The sequence below is a fragment of the Rhinatrema bivittatum genome, chromosome 2 (genome assembly GCF_901001135.1).
Source record: "Rhinatrema bivittatum chromosome 2, aRhiBiv1.1, whole genome shotgun sequence".
NCBI classification, from domain to species: domain Eukaryota; kingdom Metazoa; phylum Chordata; class Amphibia; order Gymnophiona; family Rhinatrematidae; genus Rhinatrema; species Rhinatrema bivittatum.
In genome coordinates this window covers 240,879,106-240,900,576 of record NC_042616.1, presented here as the reverse complement: position 1 = coordinate 240,900,576, position 21,471 = coordinate 240,879,106, and the positions used below count along the sequence as shown (strand labels likewise).

General features: G+C 39.8%; 1 protein-coding gene across 1 annotated transcript in view; it reads left to right on the top strand.

Annotated features, from left to right (window-relative positions):
* The window catches only part of DNAJC13 (DnaJ heat shock protein family (Hsp40) member C13), a 701,712-nt gene that overhangs the window by 491,495 nt on the left and 188,746 nt on the right, over window positions 1-21,471 (top strand). The window contains 3 exon segments of the mRNA XM_029587070.1: window positions 2,797-2,976; window positions 4,127-4,294; window positions 18,127-18,240. Of these exon segments, the coding sequence (XP_029442930.1) occupies window positions 2,797-2,976; window positions 4,127-4,294; window positions 18,127-18,240 (462 nt within the window).

Here is a 21,471-nt window from a genome sequence, read left to right as displayed (position 1 = left end):
TATTCAATAAGGGGAGGAAAACGCGCATCCAACCCACAGCACCTAATAGCGCCCTCTACATGCAAATGTATGTTGATGGCCCTATTAGGTATGCGCGCGGGATACAGAAAGTAAAATGTGCAGCCAAGCCGCACATTTTACTTTCAGAAATTAGCACCAACCTTCCAATTTCTTCCGGCGCCGGGAAAGTGCACCCTCCGACTTAATATCACTATGATATTAAGTCGGAGGGTGCACTTTCCCGAAAAGTAAAAAAAAAAATAAATAAATTTGAATTCGGCCCGTGGCTGTCGGGCCGAAAACCGGACGCTCAATTTTGCCGGCGTCCGGTTTCCGAGCCCGTGGCTGTCAGCGGGCTCCAGAACCCGACGCCGGCAAAATTGAGCGTCGGCTGTCAAACCCATTGACAGCCGCCGCTCCTGTCAAAAAGGAGGCGCTAGGGACACGCTAGTGTCCCTAGCGACTTCTTTTCCCTGTTTTTACCGCGTCACCTAATTTAAATAGAGAATCGCGCGCACCGGCCCTTTGCCGGTGCGCGCGCCGGGAGAGCAGGCGTTCGTCCGCTTTCCCGCGGACTTTACTGAATCGGCCTGTAAATAAGCCTATCCAAGCACATGAAATTAGGAAAGACATTAAGGAGGGAAAAGCCCAAAAAAGCACTAGGGTCAGATGGTTTCAGTGTTTATTATAAAATTTAGCGTAATCCAATTGAAGATCCAGTAGAAATATTTTGTGCAGACGCTATCCAAAAGATTTCAGTTCCACTAATATTACAGTCATAGGCACAGTGATTCCCGATTTGATCTCAACAAATCAGGTAGGATTTGTAAAACACAGATCTGCAGGTGTGCATATTATTAAATTAGTTACTGCAGTGTCAACTTCCAAAGAAGAAGGGGTAAATGCTGTTGCAATTGGCTTTGACTCTGAAAAGGCATTTGATAGGTATCCTGACCTTACATGTTTTCTGTATTTCGAAGATTTAGTTTCAAGGAAAAAATTATGCAGTATGTTTCTACTCTATATAATTCTTCTAGATCAAGTATATTAGCCAATGATTATAAATTTTCCGATATATACAGAGAGGGGTAAGACGGGGGTGACCCCCTTCCCCCATATTATATATTACTTCCATAGATATAGTTTATAATATGAGGGTTTCAAATAGAAAATCCTATCTTTAAAATAGCATTTGCGGATGATGATCTAGTGTACCTAACTGATCCTATGAAATTCTTACCTATAGTAATGGAAATTCAAAAAGAATTTGAGGCATTTGCTCGGCTAAAATAAATCATGTCAAATCAGAAGTTCTGGATATTTCAGAAAATTTAGAAATGACATGGGAAGGACATTTCCCATTAAAGTGGGTAGTTAAGAAAATTAAACATTTAGGAATAAATATCCCTCTAGATATTAGCAAAATTTACAAGGCCAATGTGGAAGCTTTGTTGAGTGGCATGTGGTGGTCGTCTTCGCCTTTTACTTTTCAGAAAGAACTAAATATCACAGAAGGTCATTTCAGCATTTTTTTTTTCTTTTAATATAATCAGAATAGATTGTTCTGGAACAGAACTCCTTTCTCTTGGATCTCTGGTTACGTCTTATTGCTTCAATATCTTATTGCTTCAATCAAGCAGGCTTACAGCTCCAGAGTAAACGCCCATCAAGTTCAGGCTTCTTTATGGTCTTCCATTCAAACTGCCTAGAAAACGTCTCACCTGAACAGTGCATTGGACAGGCATTTCTTAGAAATTTGTTCAATTGTCTCTTCATCTCTTCCCGCGGGTTGCAGTGATCCAATACCATCACCAGAAATAGCCATATCATACGCAGCCCTCAGCTTGGAGTCTGCATTTGTGTGGCTGATATTATCTTGCTTCTCCATGGAGAAAGTAGAGCTGCTCACCTCTAATAGGTGCTCTCCAAGAAAGGATAAGTTAGTCACTCAATCCCTCCCTTCTTCCCTTAAGAGTTGAAATTTAGCTTGCTATTTAAACTAAGAAGACTCACGTGGCAGGCAGCTGCATGGGAATATTTGCACATGCTCAAGATTTGTTCTGAGCTCTGAGAGCACTTTATTTCTGTATCATCGGATGACATCACCCACTTGTGTAGTTGATAATTTCTGCTGCCTACAGAGAATACTTGTTACAGGTGAGAAACTCTGCTTTCTTGGAAAATTATTAAATACTCTTTGTAAAAACCCCAAACAAAAACCCCTTATTGCTTGTGCAGTGTTTTTGTGTTTGGCTCAGAGGTTTCTTCCTTTATCTTTGGACTTCCAGCAGAAATTGCTGTAGCTGAGACTATGGCACCTTGATTCTTGATTAGAAACTATCCAGGGTTTTTACACCCATTTTTAACTCCTCTGTTGTGTAACCCAGACATCAAAACAGTAATCCTCAGCTAGGCATCAGACGATGACACCCTCTGGAACCTGGTATGAATGCACTCTGTCAAGGACGAATAGATGTTGCTTTGAGCAATGGCTGGCCCTTCCTCCTCCAGAAGGGGTGTGAATACCACCTTTGTAGTATATCCAGTTTGCCTAAGAAGCAGACTTGGACACCAAATCCAGATCTCTTCCATGGCTACCACTGAGCCATCAGACCAATATTGTTTGTGCAGTTCAAAGCCTTGCTGTAATAACAAAATTAATTTAAAGGATTTATTTGAATTGAACCATTGTTGTAAAGTACCACTCACCTGAGTTATTTCAGGTTCACTTTCGTCTTTTCTTTCATTCCAGTGATTGTGACCATTCAATATATCTTCTTTTAATTTAATTCTTAGAACATCCCACGAGTGGCAGCATTAGCAGTGGAATGTGTCAGTTCATTTGCTATAGATTACTGGCTACAGACACATTTGTTTCAAGCTGGAATTTTATGGTACTTGCTTTGCTACCCCTTTAATTATGATTTCACGCTAGAAGAGTGTGGTATTCAGAAGAGCGAAGATACCAATCAGCAGGTAAGCCTTTCACATTTTTAAGTATCAGTTTAAATAAGGATACTTGTGCACTGTTCTTGTGATACTATATAGTGGTTATGTTAATACCTGGCAGACTGAAGCAGAGAACTTTTGAAGTGAGTGTTATGGTGGTGATATGTTGAAAACCATCATGCATGACAATCTTGTTAGAAACTGCTAGTCAAAGGAAAAACATGTAACAGTGCCAATATTCAGGGAATATTGCAGCTGGACTCTGAAAGAGAATGCATCACTATCTGAAAATGCATCATATTGTACATTTTCTAAATCCTTCTTTTCTAAATGATCTTGTTAGTTTGCTTTCTAAATAGCAATTACAATTGGTGCCTCCTTGCCATAATCTTCAGTAGTTACTGTTGGCTTGGTATGAAGGATAGTTAGTCTGTAACTTGATGATCTGCTGCTGCACTGCATATATTTAGTTGTTCTGTAGGAATAAGTAGTGTTCTGATCATCTTACAGTAACAGAATGATGTAAGGGGGAAATCGTAACTCACTGGGTAGATCAAAAGCTAGGAAGGCGTCATATTTTACAACACTGTTTCTCAGTCTTGGATTTAGGACTTGGATAAATTTTTTGTGATGGGGTTACTGTGCTCAGGGAGATCTGCCAAAATAAAATGGTTGGCTCATGAGGCAAAAAGGCCTTCAGAGAGAATACATCCAAAGGTATAAATTCTGTATTTAAAAAAAAAAAGTCTGTATCAGAGAATGTTATACAATGTTAACTTCTGTAGTACATCATTTTCATTGAAAAAATGTGAGCAACTTTAATTCTTGTTAGCACTTAAGTATATTATAACAGCTTATAGTCATTATAGTCCATGGGCTTGTTTCATTCTATAATTGAGATGGGCAGCTTTGACCCTTGAAAGCCAGACATATTTGTATTTCAAGTTTGCCACTGTATGTATATATTCAATTTATTATACACAAATTATTGTGTATCTAGTTTAGTCTAGAATATCATTTTAAGACGTTTTGTTAGGTTTCTTATGCCATTTTTGTAATGTAATTTGATCTTGTTTTCTCATCAGTAAGATAAAACTGCATGCTAAATTCATAATATATAATCTGGTTCATTGTTTTCATGTGTGCTTTTTTTTTTTTATTTATTTCATGTGAATAGGAAGTGGCCAATAGTCTTGCTAAGCTGAGCCTTCTTGCTCTGAGTCGGCTAGGGGGTTATCTTTCTGAAGAGCAAGCTACTCCTGAAAACCCAGCAATAAGAAAAAGTTTGGCCAGCATGCTGACCCCATATGTCTCGAGGAAGCTTGCTGTATGTAGTCCTGCTGAGGTAAAGCAAGAAGTGTTTGATTTTAAATTCATATGAAACAAACACATCTACATATCTGCATGTATATGCCAAATGTTACATACTATAGTTCCATTTTGTAATAAAATGTAGCTTTTATAAATTAATCTATCCTTACATCCCTATTTTTCTTTTAAATCGAATGTAGAGGAATCATTCAAGGATCATTGGAAGAGGACCAAATTTCAGTTTTGAAAGATTTCTGCTTTCAGCTTCTACATGCTTTTTTGTACTCTCCAACAGTTTTATGTGCATTCTGCCAGCCCCAAACATGACAACTGGAGCAGAGTTAACCAAACAACAAGAAAGTGATTTCCTATGAAATAGTGATATTAAGATGGTATTAAGTAAAACTAGAAAGAGAGGGTGGCTAATGTAACCCCAATATTTAAAAAGGGCTCCAGTGGCAATCTGGGAAACTACAGACCAGTTAGCCTGACTTCAGTACCAGGAAAAATAGTGGAAAGTGTTCTAAATATCAAAATCACAGAACATATAGAAAGACATGGTTTAATGGAACAAAGTCAGCATGGCTTTACCCAAGGCAACCGAAAGAAGGAGATAGATCTAAAGTCCTTCAAATGATCTTTATTGTTATAAATACCAGTTTGTCATCAAAAGCCCGACTCAGGCTGAGTTTCACCAAAAAGGGCTGCTTCAGGGGCTGCAAAATGTCACAAAGAAATAACAAAAAACAGTTAAACATATATGTATGTGTGTGAGATCCTAATATCTGTATGGTTAATGTATAAAATTAATAAAAATGATATATAATACATATAGAAAATTAATAAAAATGATTCAGAGGTTCAGAGAAGGGCTACCAAAATAAGGGGAATGGAACAGCTCCCCTATGAGGAAAGACTAAAGAAACATAGAAATGACGGCAGAAGAAGACCAAACGGCCCATCCAGTCTGCCCAGCAAGCTTCACACATTTTTTCTCTCATACTTATCTGTTTCTCTTGGTTCTATTTCCCTTCCACCCCCACCATTAATGTAGAGAGCAGTGATGGAGCTGCATCCAAGTGAAATATCTAGCTTGATTAGTTAGGGGTAGTAGGGGTAGTAACCGCCGCAATAAGCAAGCTACACCCATGCTTATTTGTTTTACCCAGACTATGTTATACAGCCCTTATTGGTTGTTTTTCTTCTCCCCTGCCGTTGAAGCAGGGAGCTATGCTGGATATACTTGAAGTATCAGTTTTTTCTTCTCCCATGCTGTTGAAGCAGTGAGCCATGCTGGATATGCATCGAAAGTGAAGTATCAGGCTTATTTGGTTTGGGGTAGTAACCGCCGTAACAAGCCAGCTACTCCCCGCTTTGTGAGTGTGAACCCTTTTTTCTTCTCCCCTGCCGTTGAAGCAGAGAGCTCTGCTGGATGTGTGTAGTATCAGTTTTTCTTCTCCCCTGCCGTTGAAGCAGAGAACTATGCTGTATATGCATTGAAATTGAAGTATCAGGCTTATTTGGTTTGGGGTAGTAACCGCCGAAACAAGCCAGCTACTCCCCTCTTTGTGAGTGCAAATCCTTTATTCCACATTTCCTCTTGCTGTTGAAGCTAGAACGATGTTGGAGTCACAGTAAGCATGTGTACGTTTATTGAATAAGGGTATTGTCTCCAGGCAGTAGCCATCATTCTGGCGAGTCACCCACTCTTCATTGGCGGCCTCTTGACGTTATGGATCCACAGTGTTTATCCCACGCCCCTTTGAAGTCCTTCACAGTTCTGGTCTTCACCACATCCTCCGGAAGGGCATTCCAGGCATCCACCACCCTCTCCGTGAAGAAATACTTCCTGACATTGGTTCTGAATCTTCCTCCCTGGAGCTTCAAATCGTGACCCCTGGTTCTGCTGATTTTTTTCCTATGGAAAAGGTTTGTCGTTGTCTTTGGATCATTAAAACCTTTCAAGTATCTGAAAGTCTGTATCATATCGCCTCTGCTCCTCCTTTCCTCCAGGGTGTACATATTTAGATTCTTCAATCTCTCCTCGTACGTCATCCGATGAAGATCCTCCACCTTCCTGGTCGCCCTTCTCTGTACCGCTTCCATCTTGTCTTTGTCTTTTTGTAGATACGGTCTCCAGAACTGAACACAGTACTCCAGGTGAGGCCTCACCAAGGACCTGTACAAGGGAATAATCACTTCCCTTTTCTTACTCGATATTCCTCTCTCTATGCAGCCCAGCATTCTTCTGGCTTTTGCTATAGCCTTGTCGCATTGTTTCGCAGACTTCATATCATTAGACACTATCACCCCAAGGTCCCTCTCCTGCTCCGTGCACATCAGCCTTTCCCCCCCATCGAATACAGTTCATTCGGATTTCCACTCCCCATATGCATGACTTTGCACTTCTTGGCATTGAATCTCAGCTTCCATATCTTCGACCACTCTTCCAGTTTCCTTAGATCCCGTCTCATTCTCTCCACTCCTTCCGGCGTGTCCACTCTGTTGCAGATCTTAGTGTCATCCGCAAAAAGACAAACCTTGCCTTCTATCCCATCCGCAATGTCGCTCACAAAGATATTGAACAGGACCGGTCCCAACACCGATCCTTGCGGTACACCACTTAAAACCGCTCTCTCTTCAGAGAAGGTTCCATTTACCATCACACATTGTCTTCTATCCGTCAACCAATTTGCAATCCAGGTCACCACCTCGGCACTCACTCCTAAGCTTCTCGTTTTATTCACCAGTCTCCTGTGCGGAACCGTGTCAAAAGCTTTGCTGAAATCCAAGTATATGATATCGAGCGCTCTTCCTTGATCCAATTCCTTGGTTACCCAGTCAAAAAAGTCAATCAGATTTGTGTGACAGGATCTTCCCCTGGTGAATCCATGTTGCCTCTGGTCCATCAATTCTCCAGACTGTAGATAGTTCACTATTCTCTCTTTCAGCAGTGACTCCATTACTTTTCCCACCACCGAAGTGAGGCTGACCGGTCTGTAGTTGCCAGCCTCCTCCCTGTTCCCACTCTTGTGAAGCGGGACCACCACCGCTCTTCTCCAATCACTCGGCACCACTCCCGTTTCTAGGGATCTATTGAACAGGTCACACAGTGGAGCTGCCAGAACATCTCTGAGCTCCCTCAATATCCTTGGATGAATCCCATCAGGCCCCATGGCTTTGTCCACTTTCAGGTTCTTTAGCTCTTCCCACACATTTTCTACTGTAAAAGGATTTTCATCTATTCCACTTCCCTCCAGTTTCTTGTTGTGTAGAGATGGTCCTTCTCCAGGGTCTTCTTTAGTGAACACAGAGCTGAAGTATTCGTTTAATATTTCTGCCATTTCTTCGTCTCCCTCCACACATTGATCATTACCACCTTTCAATTTCACTATACCACTTTGGACCTTTCTCTTTTTGCTGATGTATTTGAAAAATGTTTTGTCACCATTTTTTATCTCCTTGGCAATCCTCTCTTCCGCTTGACTTTTTGCCAACTTGATTAATTTCTTTGTCTCCCTCAGTTGATACAAATATTCTTCTTTGTGTTCCTCCCTTTGGGATCTTTTATATGTCTTGAATGCTGTTCTTTTAGCTTTAATTTTGTCAGCCACCTCCTTTGAGAACCAGATAGGTTTCAATTTTCTTTTGCTTTTCTTTACATTTCTAACATATAGAGCAGTTGCCTTGGCGATTGCTCCTTTTAGATTGGTCCACTGCTGATCCACATCACTCTCGTTTTCCCATCCTTTAAGTTCTTCCTCCAGGTGCTTCCCCATTTCCTCAAAGTCTGTGTTTTTGAACTGTAAAACTCAGGTCTTTGTGGTTCTTTTCCCTATTCTTTTAGTGATATTAAACCATACCGTTTGATGATCACTGCTGCTGAGGTGGGCGCCCACCTGGACATCTGAGACATTATCTGCATTAGTGAGCACTAAGTCGAGTATAGCTCCTTCTCTGGTGGGTTCCAACACCATTTGTTTGAACAAAGATACTTGCATGGCATCCACTATCGCTCTGCTATTTTTAGTTTCTGCAGATGGGATTTTCCAGTCTACATCTGGCATATTAGTCACCCACGATCACCACTTCTCCCTTCTTACCTATCTTATGGATGTCTTCAACCAGGTCTCTGTCCAGCTCTTCCTTTTGGTTTGGAGGCCTGTAAACCACTCCAATATAAATGGACGCTCCGTCATCTTTTTTTAGGTCGAGCCATAGAGCTTCTTCCTTACCCCAACTTCCTTGTAGCTCAGATGCTTGGATGTTGTTTCTGACATAAAGAGCCACACCTCCCCCTTTTCTATCCTCTCTGTCCTTCCTTAACAAGTTATAGCCTGGTATTGTTGTATCCCAATCATGAGATTCTGTGAACCATGTCTCTGTGATAGCAACAATGTCCAATTCTGCCTCAGCCATTAGGGCCTGCAGATCTGGGATTTTATTTCCCAAACTATGAGCATTTGTGGTCATAGCCTTCCAGGTACTCTCTTTAAGGTTATTGCTTTTCCTGGACTCCTTATAAGATATTAGTTGAGATTTGCTATTCACTTCACTCTCTCTTTTTGTAGTTGTGCCACTGTTGACAGAGTTATTCATCTGAATTAGATTTTTCTTTTGGTTATGGATCATGAAATACTGCATGCATTGTGTTTTTTCTCTCATTTCTGGTAACACTTCAATGTTTTTCTCAAGAACTTCTTCAGTTTTTAATATAGAGAAGGCTTGTTGTTCTTTTTGCATTTGGTACATTGTGTGTCTCCTCATCACAGGTCTAATTCTACCTGAGCCCACTGTAATCCTGGATTTTAAAGAACTTCTTAATGACCTGTTTGAGTGGGGGGGTGTACCTGTTGGCTGCCCATCTGTCAAGAATGGGTGACTGTGGGTCCTACCTGAGCCTAATGAATCTCCTTTTCTTGACTCCTGGTTTTTTTGTGATATTGGGGAATTATGTTCTGAGTAATGCAATGTGGGTGTATTACTTTTAATTGAAGCTAATTGATCTTTAATCTCAGTCAGCTCCTTTTTCAAGGAAGAGAGTTGTGCACAAATTGGGCAAGCTCTAAGTGTCCAGATGCTTTCCCTCAGAATAAAGGCTCCACAGCAGTTACATTGGATAGTCCTCATCATGGTAATTTGTGATTTGTATTTTCTTGACTTTTACCAATGCACTAATTTATCTCGCCGCCAATGGTACGTTAGGCAGTCTTTATTAGAAAACAAGCCCCAGGGGTGGGTGGGTAGAGGGGCAGGGTGGGAGGGAGTCAAACAGTTAAGCCTGGGACAAGCTGGGTAAAGCAGGGCACTTCTGGACGGCTCTCTTTGCTTTTAGGTCAATTGTTTTAAAAAACAGTCTTTATGCCCCAATTTTTAGTTTGAACAGCTTATTTGTGCCAGCTAATTCCAAAACAGAGAGACTTAAACAGTTTACAAGCTGGAGAGCGATTTTGTTTGGTGGGGTGGGGGTTTTTTTTTTGTTTTTTCAACTTATGCAGCAAACAGCAAAATTAACTTACTAGAATAATATCTTACTATCAAAAACTGAAACACACACTATAAATAAAATTAAAACACAGACAGGAATTAAGAACAGAAGCTTTCTACACAACTTCTAAGCAATAAGCAGAAATACTTAGCTCAATGCAATATACACTTCCACCAAGAGAAATCACTCTAGCGTGTGCACAGGACCACAATAGCTCTCCTGCTGATTACCTTCCTCAAGGTCTGAGTCACACCCAATTCAGTTAGATTACGTCACTTCTGGACGGCTCCTTGCTTTTAGGTCAATTGTTTTAAAAAACAGTCTTTATGCCCCAATTTTTAGTTTGAACAGCTTATTTGTGCCAGCTAATTCCAAAACAGAGAAACTTAAACAGTTTAGGTTAGGACTTTTCAGCTTGGAGAAGAGACGGCTGAGGGGGGATATGATAGAGATGTTTAAAATTATGAGAGGTCTAGAACGGGTAGATGTGAATCGGTTATTTACTCTTTCGGATAATAGAAAGACTAGGGGGCACTCCATGAAGTTAGCATGGGGCACATTTAAAACTAATCGGAGAAAGTTCTTTTTTTTACTCAACGCACAATTAAACTCTGGAATTTGTTGCCAGAGGATGTGGTTAGTGCAATTAGTATAGCTGTGTTTAAAAAAGGATTGGATAAGTTCTTGGAGGAGAAGTCCATTACCTGCTATTAAGTTCACTTAGAGAATAGCCACTGCCATTAGCAATGGTAACATGAAATAGACTTAGTTTTTGGGTACTTGCCAGGTTCTTATGGCCTGGATTGGCCACTGTTGGAAACAGGATGCTGGGCTTGATGGACTCTTGGTGTGATCCAGTATGGCATTTTCTTATGTTCTTATGTTCTAATACAAATAATGAATTACATAAATATTATGAAAATGCCAGTCACATCAACAAAATAAATATAATGAATCTTTCTTCTCTGTTTTTATTGCCGCATCATCAAGCCTGACGACGTGCCTACCAGGTTTTCAAATGGAGGCTGTCCGGTCTTTTAATCATTTGCAGTCAATATTAGTATACGAATGGTTTGTTCAAAACACAGTGATGATGTATTTTTTCAAAACATTTTTTATATCTTTATGTAGAAGGGTCAAACTTCATTCAGACCCATCCTTCATATTCAGCTCGGGGCAACCGTAGTCTCAAAGACAAACGGCCGATGTTTCGCAGAACACTGCTTCATCAGGAGCTGACAATATTAGTTACTTCATAGTAGTTCAAACGTTAAATCACCGCTTCATTCTAACTCTGTTATTGATCCTTTCATCCTGACAGCCGTAGTCTCAAAAGCTTTAAACAACAAAGTTAGAATGAAGCGTTGATTTAACGTTTGAAATACTATGAAGTAACTAATATTGTCAGCTCCTGATGAAGCAGTGTTGTATGAAACATCGGCCGTTTGTCTTTGAGACTACGGTTGCCCCGAGCTGAATATGAAGGAAGGATCCGAATTAAGTTTCACCCTTCTACATAAAGATATAAAAAATGTTTTGAAAAAATACATTACCACCGTGTTTTGAATAAACCATTTGTATGCTAATATTGACCGCAAATGATTAAAAGACCGGACGGCCTCCATTTGAAAACCTGATAGGCACGTCGTCAGGCTTGATGATGCGGCAATAAAAACAGAGAAGAAAGATTCATTATATTTATTTGGTTGATGTGAGTGGCATTTTCATTATCTAAAAAATATATGTGGGTTTCCTTTTTGGAAGAAGCTATTCTTGAGTGGAAATCAAGCTGTGCCCTTTTTTCTGTTTTTACATAAATATTAGACATAAAAAACGATAAACGGCCTATATGTATACTAAAATGTTAATAGTGTTTGCGGGCATAAGTGTAAACAGGAGGCAAATAAAGACTGTTAGCATAAAGTTAAATTCCTGTGCTGACAATATAACTGTCATATGAAATGGTACAGATTTGAACCAACATCTGGTGGTATCCTTAAAATAATGAGAATTGCATAAATATGTGAATAGAGGTTAAAAAATCACCTGATTGTTAAGAAAGCAATCTAAATATTTTGATTACCTAGTCCACTCGCATTAAGCTTGTAGGTGACGTCTCTCTCAATCTATTATTGAATCTAAGATTAATATAAAATATTTTTAATTATAGCAAAAAATGTATACTTAAATATCCATTCCTCATGAAAAAGAGAAAATATTAAAAATAAAAATGAAAACCTATAAAAATAAAATTCTAGTGCTGACCCGTGAGTCTCCAAAAACGTTTCAACGACGTGAAAGAATTACGCGATCAGTTTAGCTGAATGAGAAACTCTTATTACTAAGGTTTACAAACAAAGGAAAAGATTTTTTTAATCGAATATGAACAATATTAAATCCGTTACAAAACTCATAAATAAACAATATGGCACGATGATACTATCAACATCAAACTTGAGTCCTAAGAGAGTAACCATAATCTAGATTTAGTGAGGGATTTTAATAATTAACAGTAAACTTCTAACCGATAATATTAATACCTTGAACACTAATTCATCAAATTAATTCTATATATTTGTGCTCATTACATTTAGAAAAATAGTTTTAATTTTAATACTTAAACAGAGTGATGTGAGAAGTGCCGAACACCGGTGCACTGCTGCAACTTTCTTTTTGGATCGGTAAGCCGCAGAGAATTAAAATGCTTCCTAATGAAACTATAAATAAAGGTCTACTTTGAGGAGAATCGCTGTATAGTCGTGCCGAGAGATTAGATTCATATACATTTCCTATTATAAACAATTTGCCATTCAACATTGGTATTACTTACCTTTAAAAATCATCAGTGTCAAAGAATAAACTCCCAACAACCATAATGAATTTAAGAAATAAGATCCTGGGTGCCAGGTCTTATAAGAATCCAGTGTATTAAAAGTGAAGCTGTGCGTTGACAGCGATTTAAAACGCAAGAATTGGCGCCAAAAAGTGCATCCATCATCCTAAATAGTTGGAGTTAGCGGGTCCTGTCTTTCAGTTTGGCACCAAGAGATATGTCAATCTTCTTAATTGGGCAGAGTCAAGCTTCTAGGAAAAGTAAAAAGTCATGGGATAGGTGGTGATGTCCTTTCATGGATTACAAACTGGTTACAAGACAAGAAACAGAATAGGATTAAATGGACAATTTTCTCAGTGGAGGGGAGTGGGCAGTGGCGTGCCTCAGGGATCTGAACTGAGACCCGTGCTTTTAAATATATTTATAAATGATCTGGAAAGGAATACAAAGAGTGAGGTTATCAAATTTGCAGATGATACAAAATTATTCAGAGTAGTTAAATCACAAGCGGATTGTGATAAATTGCAGGAAGACCTTCTGAGACTGGAAAATTGGGTATCCAAATGGCAGATGAAATTTAATGTGGATAAGTGCAAGGTAATGCATATAGGGAAAAATAACCCATGCTATAGTTACACGATGTTAGGTTCCATATTAGGAGCTACCACCCAGGAAAGAGATCTAGGCGTCATAGTGGATAATACATTGAAATCATCAGTTCAGTGTGCTGTGGCAGTCAAAAAAGCAAACAGAATGTTGGGAATTATTAGAAGGGGAATGGTGAATAAAACGGAAAATGTCATCATGCCTCTGTATCACTCCATGGTGAGACCGCACCTTGAATGCTATGTACAATTCTGGTCGCCGCATCTCAAAAAAGATATAGTTGCCATGGAGAAGGTACAGAGAAGGGCGACCAAAATGATAAAGTGTATGGAACAGCTCCCCTATGAGGAAAGACTAAAGAGGCTAGGACTGTTCAGCTTGGAGAAGAAACAGCTGAGGGGGGATATGATAGAGGTGTTTAAAATCATGAGAGGTCTAGAACGGATAAAAGTGAATCAGTTATTTACTCTTTCGGATAATAGAAGGACTAAGGGGCACGCCATTAAGTTAGCATATAGCACGTTTAAAACTAATCAGAGAAAGTTCTTTTTCACTCAACGCACAATTAAACTCTGGAATTTGTTGCCAGGGGATGTGGTTAGTGCAGCTGAGTTTAAAAAAGGTTTGGATAAGTTCTTGGAAGAGAAGTCCATTAACTGCTATTAATTAAGTTGACTTAGAAAATAGCCACTGCTATTACTAGCATCAGTAGGATGGGATAGACTTAGTGTTTGGGTTCTTGCCAGGTTCTTATGGCCTGGATTGGCCTGTCGGAAACAGGATGCTGGGCTTGATGGACCCTTGGTCTGACCCAGTATGGCATGTTCTTATGTTCTCTCAACAGAAGATGCAACGATATCAATGAAATAAGCTAAGCAGATCCCATCTTATCATCTTTGACAGAATTTCAATTAATTAATTTGATGGAACTCTTTATCATCCTAAAAATGACTACAATTCCACAGGATATTTTACTCCCTACAATCAAAACAGATAGAAACAGCTGTGAGATTCCCATTGCGCAGAAAGAAGTTTCATCTGTGACTGAATCACTTATACCTATGAAAACAGCCAAGCCTGATTTGATTTTTTTTTTAATTGAAAAAATACCCCGCTCCTTAATCTGTTGCAATTAAAATATTCCAATTTGTTCAGCAAACTATCTTTTTTTAGAGCCTATGAGCAATGTCATAATAATTCTTATCCACAAAGAAAGAAGTCTGCAAAGTAAATATGCATCTTACTGCCCCATATTGCTCAAGGTAGGATTAAAATGTTTACAAAACTTTAGGCAATGCAAATTGATCTGATCTATTCTCCAAGTAATACAAATAAAATTGTTTTTACACTATAAGGATAAAATTCATTGAATAATCTGAGAAGGGTTTGGAGAAGGTAGAACTTACTAGCTCAGCAATATAGCCTCTTATTTAGAATTGTGAAGTTATAGATTGAAATACCAAGATTCCCAGTTGTGGCACTGCAGAGTAGTGCACAGTGAATGTTCAGCCTACACAAAGAATAATATGGGCTATTTGCTCAGTTTGGTTAATGAGTTATTTGTTCATACTTGATGCTGATCTCACCAGATCAAGTGGAAATATCTTATTTGCGAGATTTGGATTTGGGCAAGTTTATTACAAGTGGATGTTTTGTTTCTTTCACCCCAGTGCAGAAGTTCTTGTTGATGGCTTCATGATATTTAGAAATGGCCACTGTTCCTTATTTTGCTTTTGTTTGGCTGCATAAAATAGTTTGCAAATATTAAATGTTTGTAAGGTTCACTTAATGAAAGTTGACTTCTTCTTCCCCACTGGCAACTATCCCAATTATTATCCATGTTAAAGAAAAAGGAAACAAATACAACTTTAGTAAATCAGAAGTGTTTGTCTTTTGGTGGCAATGTGGATTTAGGTGAACTATTTTAATATTCCATAATCCCTTTTTAAAATTTCTGTGAGAATTTGTCTACATTTTTCTATTTCTAGTTTGTGGACCCTTATTCTATATTAGGTGAGGGTCTGTCTGTATGACAGATGTGAGGTATTTCATTAGTGTTTAGTTTCTCTGCAAATATCTGTACCAGTCTGACCAATTCTGTTTTCCCAGTAGGACGTGTATTGGTGTGTTAGGGTCCAGTATATTTGCAGTCCTGCCTTTCATAGGTAGGATTTTTGCTGTTCGTAGGAGTTAGTGTTGTTTTGGTATGACAAGTTAGCTATATAGCTTGAAATGTACTTTTATTGGGTTTTGTTATTTCCAAAGTGCCTGGTAGTGGAGAGTTTGTTTGCTTTTACTAAGGTGCCTACGGAATTAGTATATTATGTACATGGAGAGGGAGAGTACCTGAAAGGAGGTAGGGGAAGGGAGAGAAGGGGAATGAACAGATTGCCTGGAGGGAGGGTGAGAAGGTGCAGTGTGTGTCTGGAGGGGAGGAGGAGATAAAATCTGGCCCAGGGAGGAGGGGACATATCTGGATATATGAGAGAAATCTGGAAAGGAGGAAAGAGAGGGGGAAGAATGGATGGAGGGAAAGGGAGATGGGGAGAATGAATATAGGAGGGGGGGAGAATGCCTGGAAGAGAGGGAAGGAGGGGAAAGAATGAATGAGGGAAGAGGGGAGAAAACCACTGACAGTTTTTGCCCAGGGTGCCATTTCCCTACAGTTAGCCATGAATTCAAGTATACCACATCTAGGTCTGACAGACTAATAATTACTAAATATTGGTGAAATGTTTAGAGTCCTTATTTTATTGGTTAATAGAGTAAGTACCACTAACCTCTGTTCTTCATCTCGTGGGTATTTTGATAATTTTCCAATAATTATTTTTAAAAAAATGCTTGGTAGTACAGGCATGGATACCTTAGCTTTTGAACGCCCTGAACTTTCATAATGCATTGTAAATAATGTCACACTGCTTGGAGTTGGAGGAAGTCTATTTGAATGATAAGCACAAGGAGAGAGATCACTAGTGACAATTGCTTTGGTATATTAATTTATATACTAAAGATTGAAATCATGAAAATGTACTTTGTGTACTGCTTCCCTCAGTGGGCCATGTTCCGGCCTGCTCAGTCCTCCAAACCCTATGGCTTGGAGGTGGTCCTGGCAGCCTTGTTCCAACATTGCCACAGGATAAACGTTTTCCTCATTTTGAGTACCCAGCCTCATAAGAACATAAGAAAATGCCATACTGGGTCAGATCAAGGGTCCATTAAGCCCAGTATCCTGCTTTCAACAGTGGCCAATCCAGGCCACAAGAACCTGGCAAGTACCCAAAAACTAAGTCTATTCCATGTTACCATTGCTAATGGCAGTGGCTATTTTCTAAGTGAACTTAATAGCAGGTAATGGACTTCTCCTCCAAGAACTTATCCAATCCTTTTTTAAACACAGCTATACTAACTGCACTAACCACATCCTCTGGCAACAAATTCCAGAGTTTAATTGTGCGTTGAGTAAAAAAGAACTTTCTCCGATTAGTTTTAAAAGTGCCACATGCTAACTTCATGGAGTGCCCCCTAGTCTTTCAACTATCCGAAAGAGTAAATAACCGATTCACATCTACCCGTTCTAGACCTCTCATGATTTTAAACACCTCTATCATATCCCCCTCAGTCGTCTCTTCTCCAAGCTAGACTCATCTTGGAGTCTAGTATTCCTCTTTGTGGCCTTTATCTGTCCTTAGCTGTAGTTCTAGCTTCTTGTTACTGGCCCCAATATAGTGGCCATTTGTTTTTGAGTTACTTTCCTTTGTCTCTGCCTTTGCCTGTGTCCTAGTCTTCTGCCTTTGTTTCTAGCTTTAGCTTTACCCTTCTGTGTGCCTTTGTCATATTGTATTTCTCTGTGTTCTTAGCTTTGGCCTTTTTGTTTCTGTCCTATTTTGCTTGTCTATTTTCATGGTGCACTCCGTTGTCCTTGTTCTGTGTTTGTTTTTGGACACCTTTTAGTTCCTAGCAATTGACAGTAAGTGTCTTTCTGAACCTTCTTTGTTGTACACTTCTTGTTAAGTCCTGCCGGCTACCAGAACCTGAGGGCTCAACCCAAGGGGGAGGTTGCTGGCCAGGCAGAAGATTCTGGGGGTACGGCTTTCCCCATTTCTGTAGTCAGCTGTTTCTGGGGTTGCCTGCTCCAACTTCAGAGGTTACCCATTACCCCCAGTTGAGCCATGACAGGAAATGGCTGACTAGCTGCCTACTGAAAAAGGAAAGCTAATAAATGGAATGTACAATATTTCTCCATCATGTTTGAAGCTTACAGTCCAAGTGATAATGAGATGCTATTCCTTGCCTAATTTTCTTATTTGAATGTTTGTTAAATTTTTAATCAAATAACGTACCCAGGTTCAATTGTATACAAAAGCATAGCCAAAGCCATATGACTTTTTGCACATCTTGTATGTTAGCAGACAATGCTAATGCAATACAAACGTAAGAGAGACACTGACAAATGACAATACAGATAACAGGTTAGGAAATTCACTTTAAAGTTTAATATGTGGGATTCTAAATTTGGCTGACAGGATTGTGGGTCTGAACATTCCACCTCTGTGATATGCCTATGCTTAACTGACCCTGAAAGATTGGGGATACAAACCCAGTCCCCCATGCTCCTATAGGAGCAGTAGGGCCTGAATTTTATTACTGTCTTAAGATTTACATGTTTAATATGCTAATTCAGTGATGCACTGCCTCCATTGTATGCAAATCTTTCTCATGCATATTCATTGTGGATATCCTGAAAACCTGGCTTATTTGAGGCACTGGAGAACTGGAGTTCGCCATCACTTTGGTAACTGTTAATACAGCTAGGCTGCAAAATCTGTCTTTGTTGAAGTCACTTACCAATTTTTAGTTTTGGAGATTTTTTTTGATTTTCATAATTGAAAGTTTGATTGTATAATTCTTAAACAATTTATTTTTCTCCCTTTTATTGTAGACTCTCAAGATGCTTAACAGCAACACAGAAAGCCCTTACTTGATCTGGAACAATGGGACCAGAGCAGAGTTGCTGGAATTTCTTGAATCTCAGCAAGAAAGCATGACTAGAAGAGTAAGCCACTTCTTTTTGAAGTAACTAACTTAAGCAATTTCTTTAGAAGTGTGGGGAAAGGTAAACCTACTAATTCATTTTATCAGAGTATTGTTATTAGGTACAGAGTTGTATTGTCAACTAATCTTTGTGTCAGAAATTTGTTAAATGCACTGAGGTTTTAAATTTTTGACAGCTGGATTTTTCTCAGAGAATTCTTTCCAAATTTTCAGCCTTGATTGGTTCCAAGGCTGAAAATGTCTGCTTGTACATCTTCTGAGGGTAAGATTTTTAGAGTTTGTGTTTCCTCAAACATCTGCTGCAGTTGTAACTTGAGTCTGATTCTGAGGAATCCTGGGATCTGTTTTATCCCTCTCTTCCTCCTTGAGGATCTATCCTTATCTTTGTGCAGAGAATGGCCGAGGACATTCCCTTTTATGTGGAAGGTAAACCCAGGATGCAACATTTTGATGTCTTTAAATATCTCAATGCCCCTAAGCAGCTGGTGGCAGTGCCTGTGTCAAGGATGCGGAAAACCCCACTTAGTGTAATTCCCGTTCGAAATAAGATGGACAATAAATACCATGTCCAGCAGGCATGGATTGAACAAAGTTCAGTTACCTTGTCAATCTGTGGTAGTTGCATCCACCTTAAAAAGGGCTATAAAGTTTAAGGCTCCTTCTTTGGCATCCCCATTGCATGAAGCAAAACCTTAAAACTTTGGGGAAAGAAGTTTTTCCAGAATGCTGTGCTTAACTCCTACATTGTATGCTATCAGATTTTCATGATAAAGTATATTTATATCACTCTATAAAGGGTACTGAAGAATTCAGAGTTTCTCTCTTCAGAGAATCAGGCGAACTTTGTTCACTCAGTGAAGCTAGAAGAGGAACGTGGAAAAGACTTGGTCAACCCATGTTTTGAGACAGCACTTGAGAGTTTTCGACCTCAGGGAAGATGCACATGATAGGCTTACTGACATTCCATGTAGTGGAGAGAATCTCTTTGGCAGTAATATTATGGAGACAGTTGATCTAATAAAAGACCACAGTTCGATGCTTCAAATCTTCTCTGCTGCCACCTCTGAGCCATTTTCCACTTCTAGGAGACAGTAGTGGTCCAGTGAGGAGACTATTTTCCCTCTGAAACGATATTTTCCTCTGTACACTTACCCTCATCAGCAATGAGCTTGCAGTGTTGCCCACATGACCATAGAAGCTCCAAATCCATACAGCAATCTAGTTAAAGCAAGGAATGGGATTTTGATTGGTTCCAGAGCACATAGCCAGAATCCCATTCTCCATGTTGGAGGGCTTGCCTGTTAGAGGAAGTCTGAGGTTTTACATGTACCATTTGGGTTCTCTGGATTATAAAGGAAGGCTACAGTTTACAATTTTTGAGAGTTATACCAATTTGCCCTCGCAAAGGATTATTTTTTTCCTTCATTCCAGGAAATGCTAGAAAAGAAGCTCTCTACCTTCCTATTGACCAAAGTGGTTGAACCTGGTCCACCATAGGAGAGAGGGTGGGCGTTCTACTTCAACTATTTTCTGTTTTCCAAGAAAACTGGAGGATTCCATCTCCTCCTAGATCTAAGGACCTTGAACAAGTATCTTGTGAAAAAAAAATTTAAGATAATTTCCCTGGGTACCATTTTGCCACTTAAAGGAGACTGACTATGCCCTCTGAATTTCATGGATGCATATCCTTGTATAGTGAAATATTGCAGCCATAGAAAATATTTCAGATTTGTTGTAGGGACGTTCCATCTGCACTACTTTGTACTACCTTTTGACTTGTCTCCTCTTGTATTCATGAAATACTTAGTAATATTGCAGCATTTTTGTAGACTAAAAAGTGTTTCTCTTCTTGAATGACTGACTATTCAAATACATTAAGGCAAAAGCAACTGAATCCATGTATACCATCATCCATGTGTTGAAATTGCTATGTTTGGTTGTAAATTATCCCACATCCAGCTTGACCCTATCACTTTCTAATTAAAGTTCACTGGGGTTGTGCCAGACATGACTCAGGTAAAAGCCTTTCTCCATCAGGATCACTGAATTAGCATGCACGATAAAGGGAGTTTTCAGAGTCAGATATTGGGTCATATGGCATCAGTGGTTCTCTCATGGCACATCTCCACTTGAGACAAGCCTATTGGACTCTGAAGTCTCAGTGGAATCAAAACACTCGAGGACTGGAGGTGCTGCATCTCTGTTGCAGAGAAGTTTGGAGATGTCCTGTCTTGGTGTCTTTCCCTTGTCAGTCTCACCTTTGGCTTGGTCCCAAAAAGCAAGAAGGTAGGCGATCTAAGAATGCCATCAGGAAAACAAAAGGGATTAGATGCCACGGTCTTTTTCAAAACTTTATTGAAGTGGAGACGTATATGTTTTGAAAAAGACCGTGGCATCTAATCCTTTTTGTTTTCCTGTCACCTTTGGCTTGGCCTTTTACAGATCTCATCAGGATATGGTGGACAGAATATGTCTTGAATAGGAAATGTCTGAAAGAGATCTTTGTGATTTCATTGAGTTAGGAATGTACAGTCTCTTTTTTTTTTTTTTTATGCCATTAGATTCCTCCTGCTCTTTTGGACCCCCAGGGCTAGAATCTTGGTGCCATGAACTTTCATTTTCAGCTACCTGAAATTTTTTTTCCCCTTTTTTTACATCCCCCCTCCCCTTAGAAGTATCTAGTCATGTCAGTGACAGTCCTGGGCCAGCTATTAGGTATGATAATTGAGCAATGATCACAATTTCCTCTCAGCCCCAGCCTACCCAGACAATGGAGGACCTGACTAGAATCAAACCAGGAATTTCCTCATAGCAATATACAGAATTTCTACTGAGTTGGCGGGTTAGGGATCCAAGATGGCACCGTAGAGCAGATCGTGGGAGCCTCTGCATTCTTCTTTCCTGAATCTACTCTATATTGATGCCGCATACAGCCTGGAAGCATAGGGCTAAGAAGAGGACTGACCCTGCAGTCCTCTCAGGAACCCCCATTGCAGGCCCTATGGATGCCCACGTACAGCGAGTGAGCAGATCAGAAGCGCTGTCTTTGGGGGAGGCGGTTGGAGGAGAGCTGCCAACCTCTCCCCCAGACCTTTCGACATCGTTTTCCCCAATCTATAGGGCTCCAACGGAAAATCTGGCTGCCTTCAGAGCCAAGGTCGAGCCGGCAGCGGGGGCGTATGCTGAAGATGCTGATGCCCTGCAATTCTGCGCGGGGTTGGAATGCCCTGGA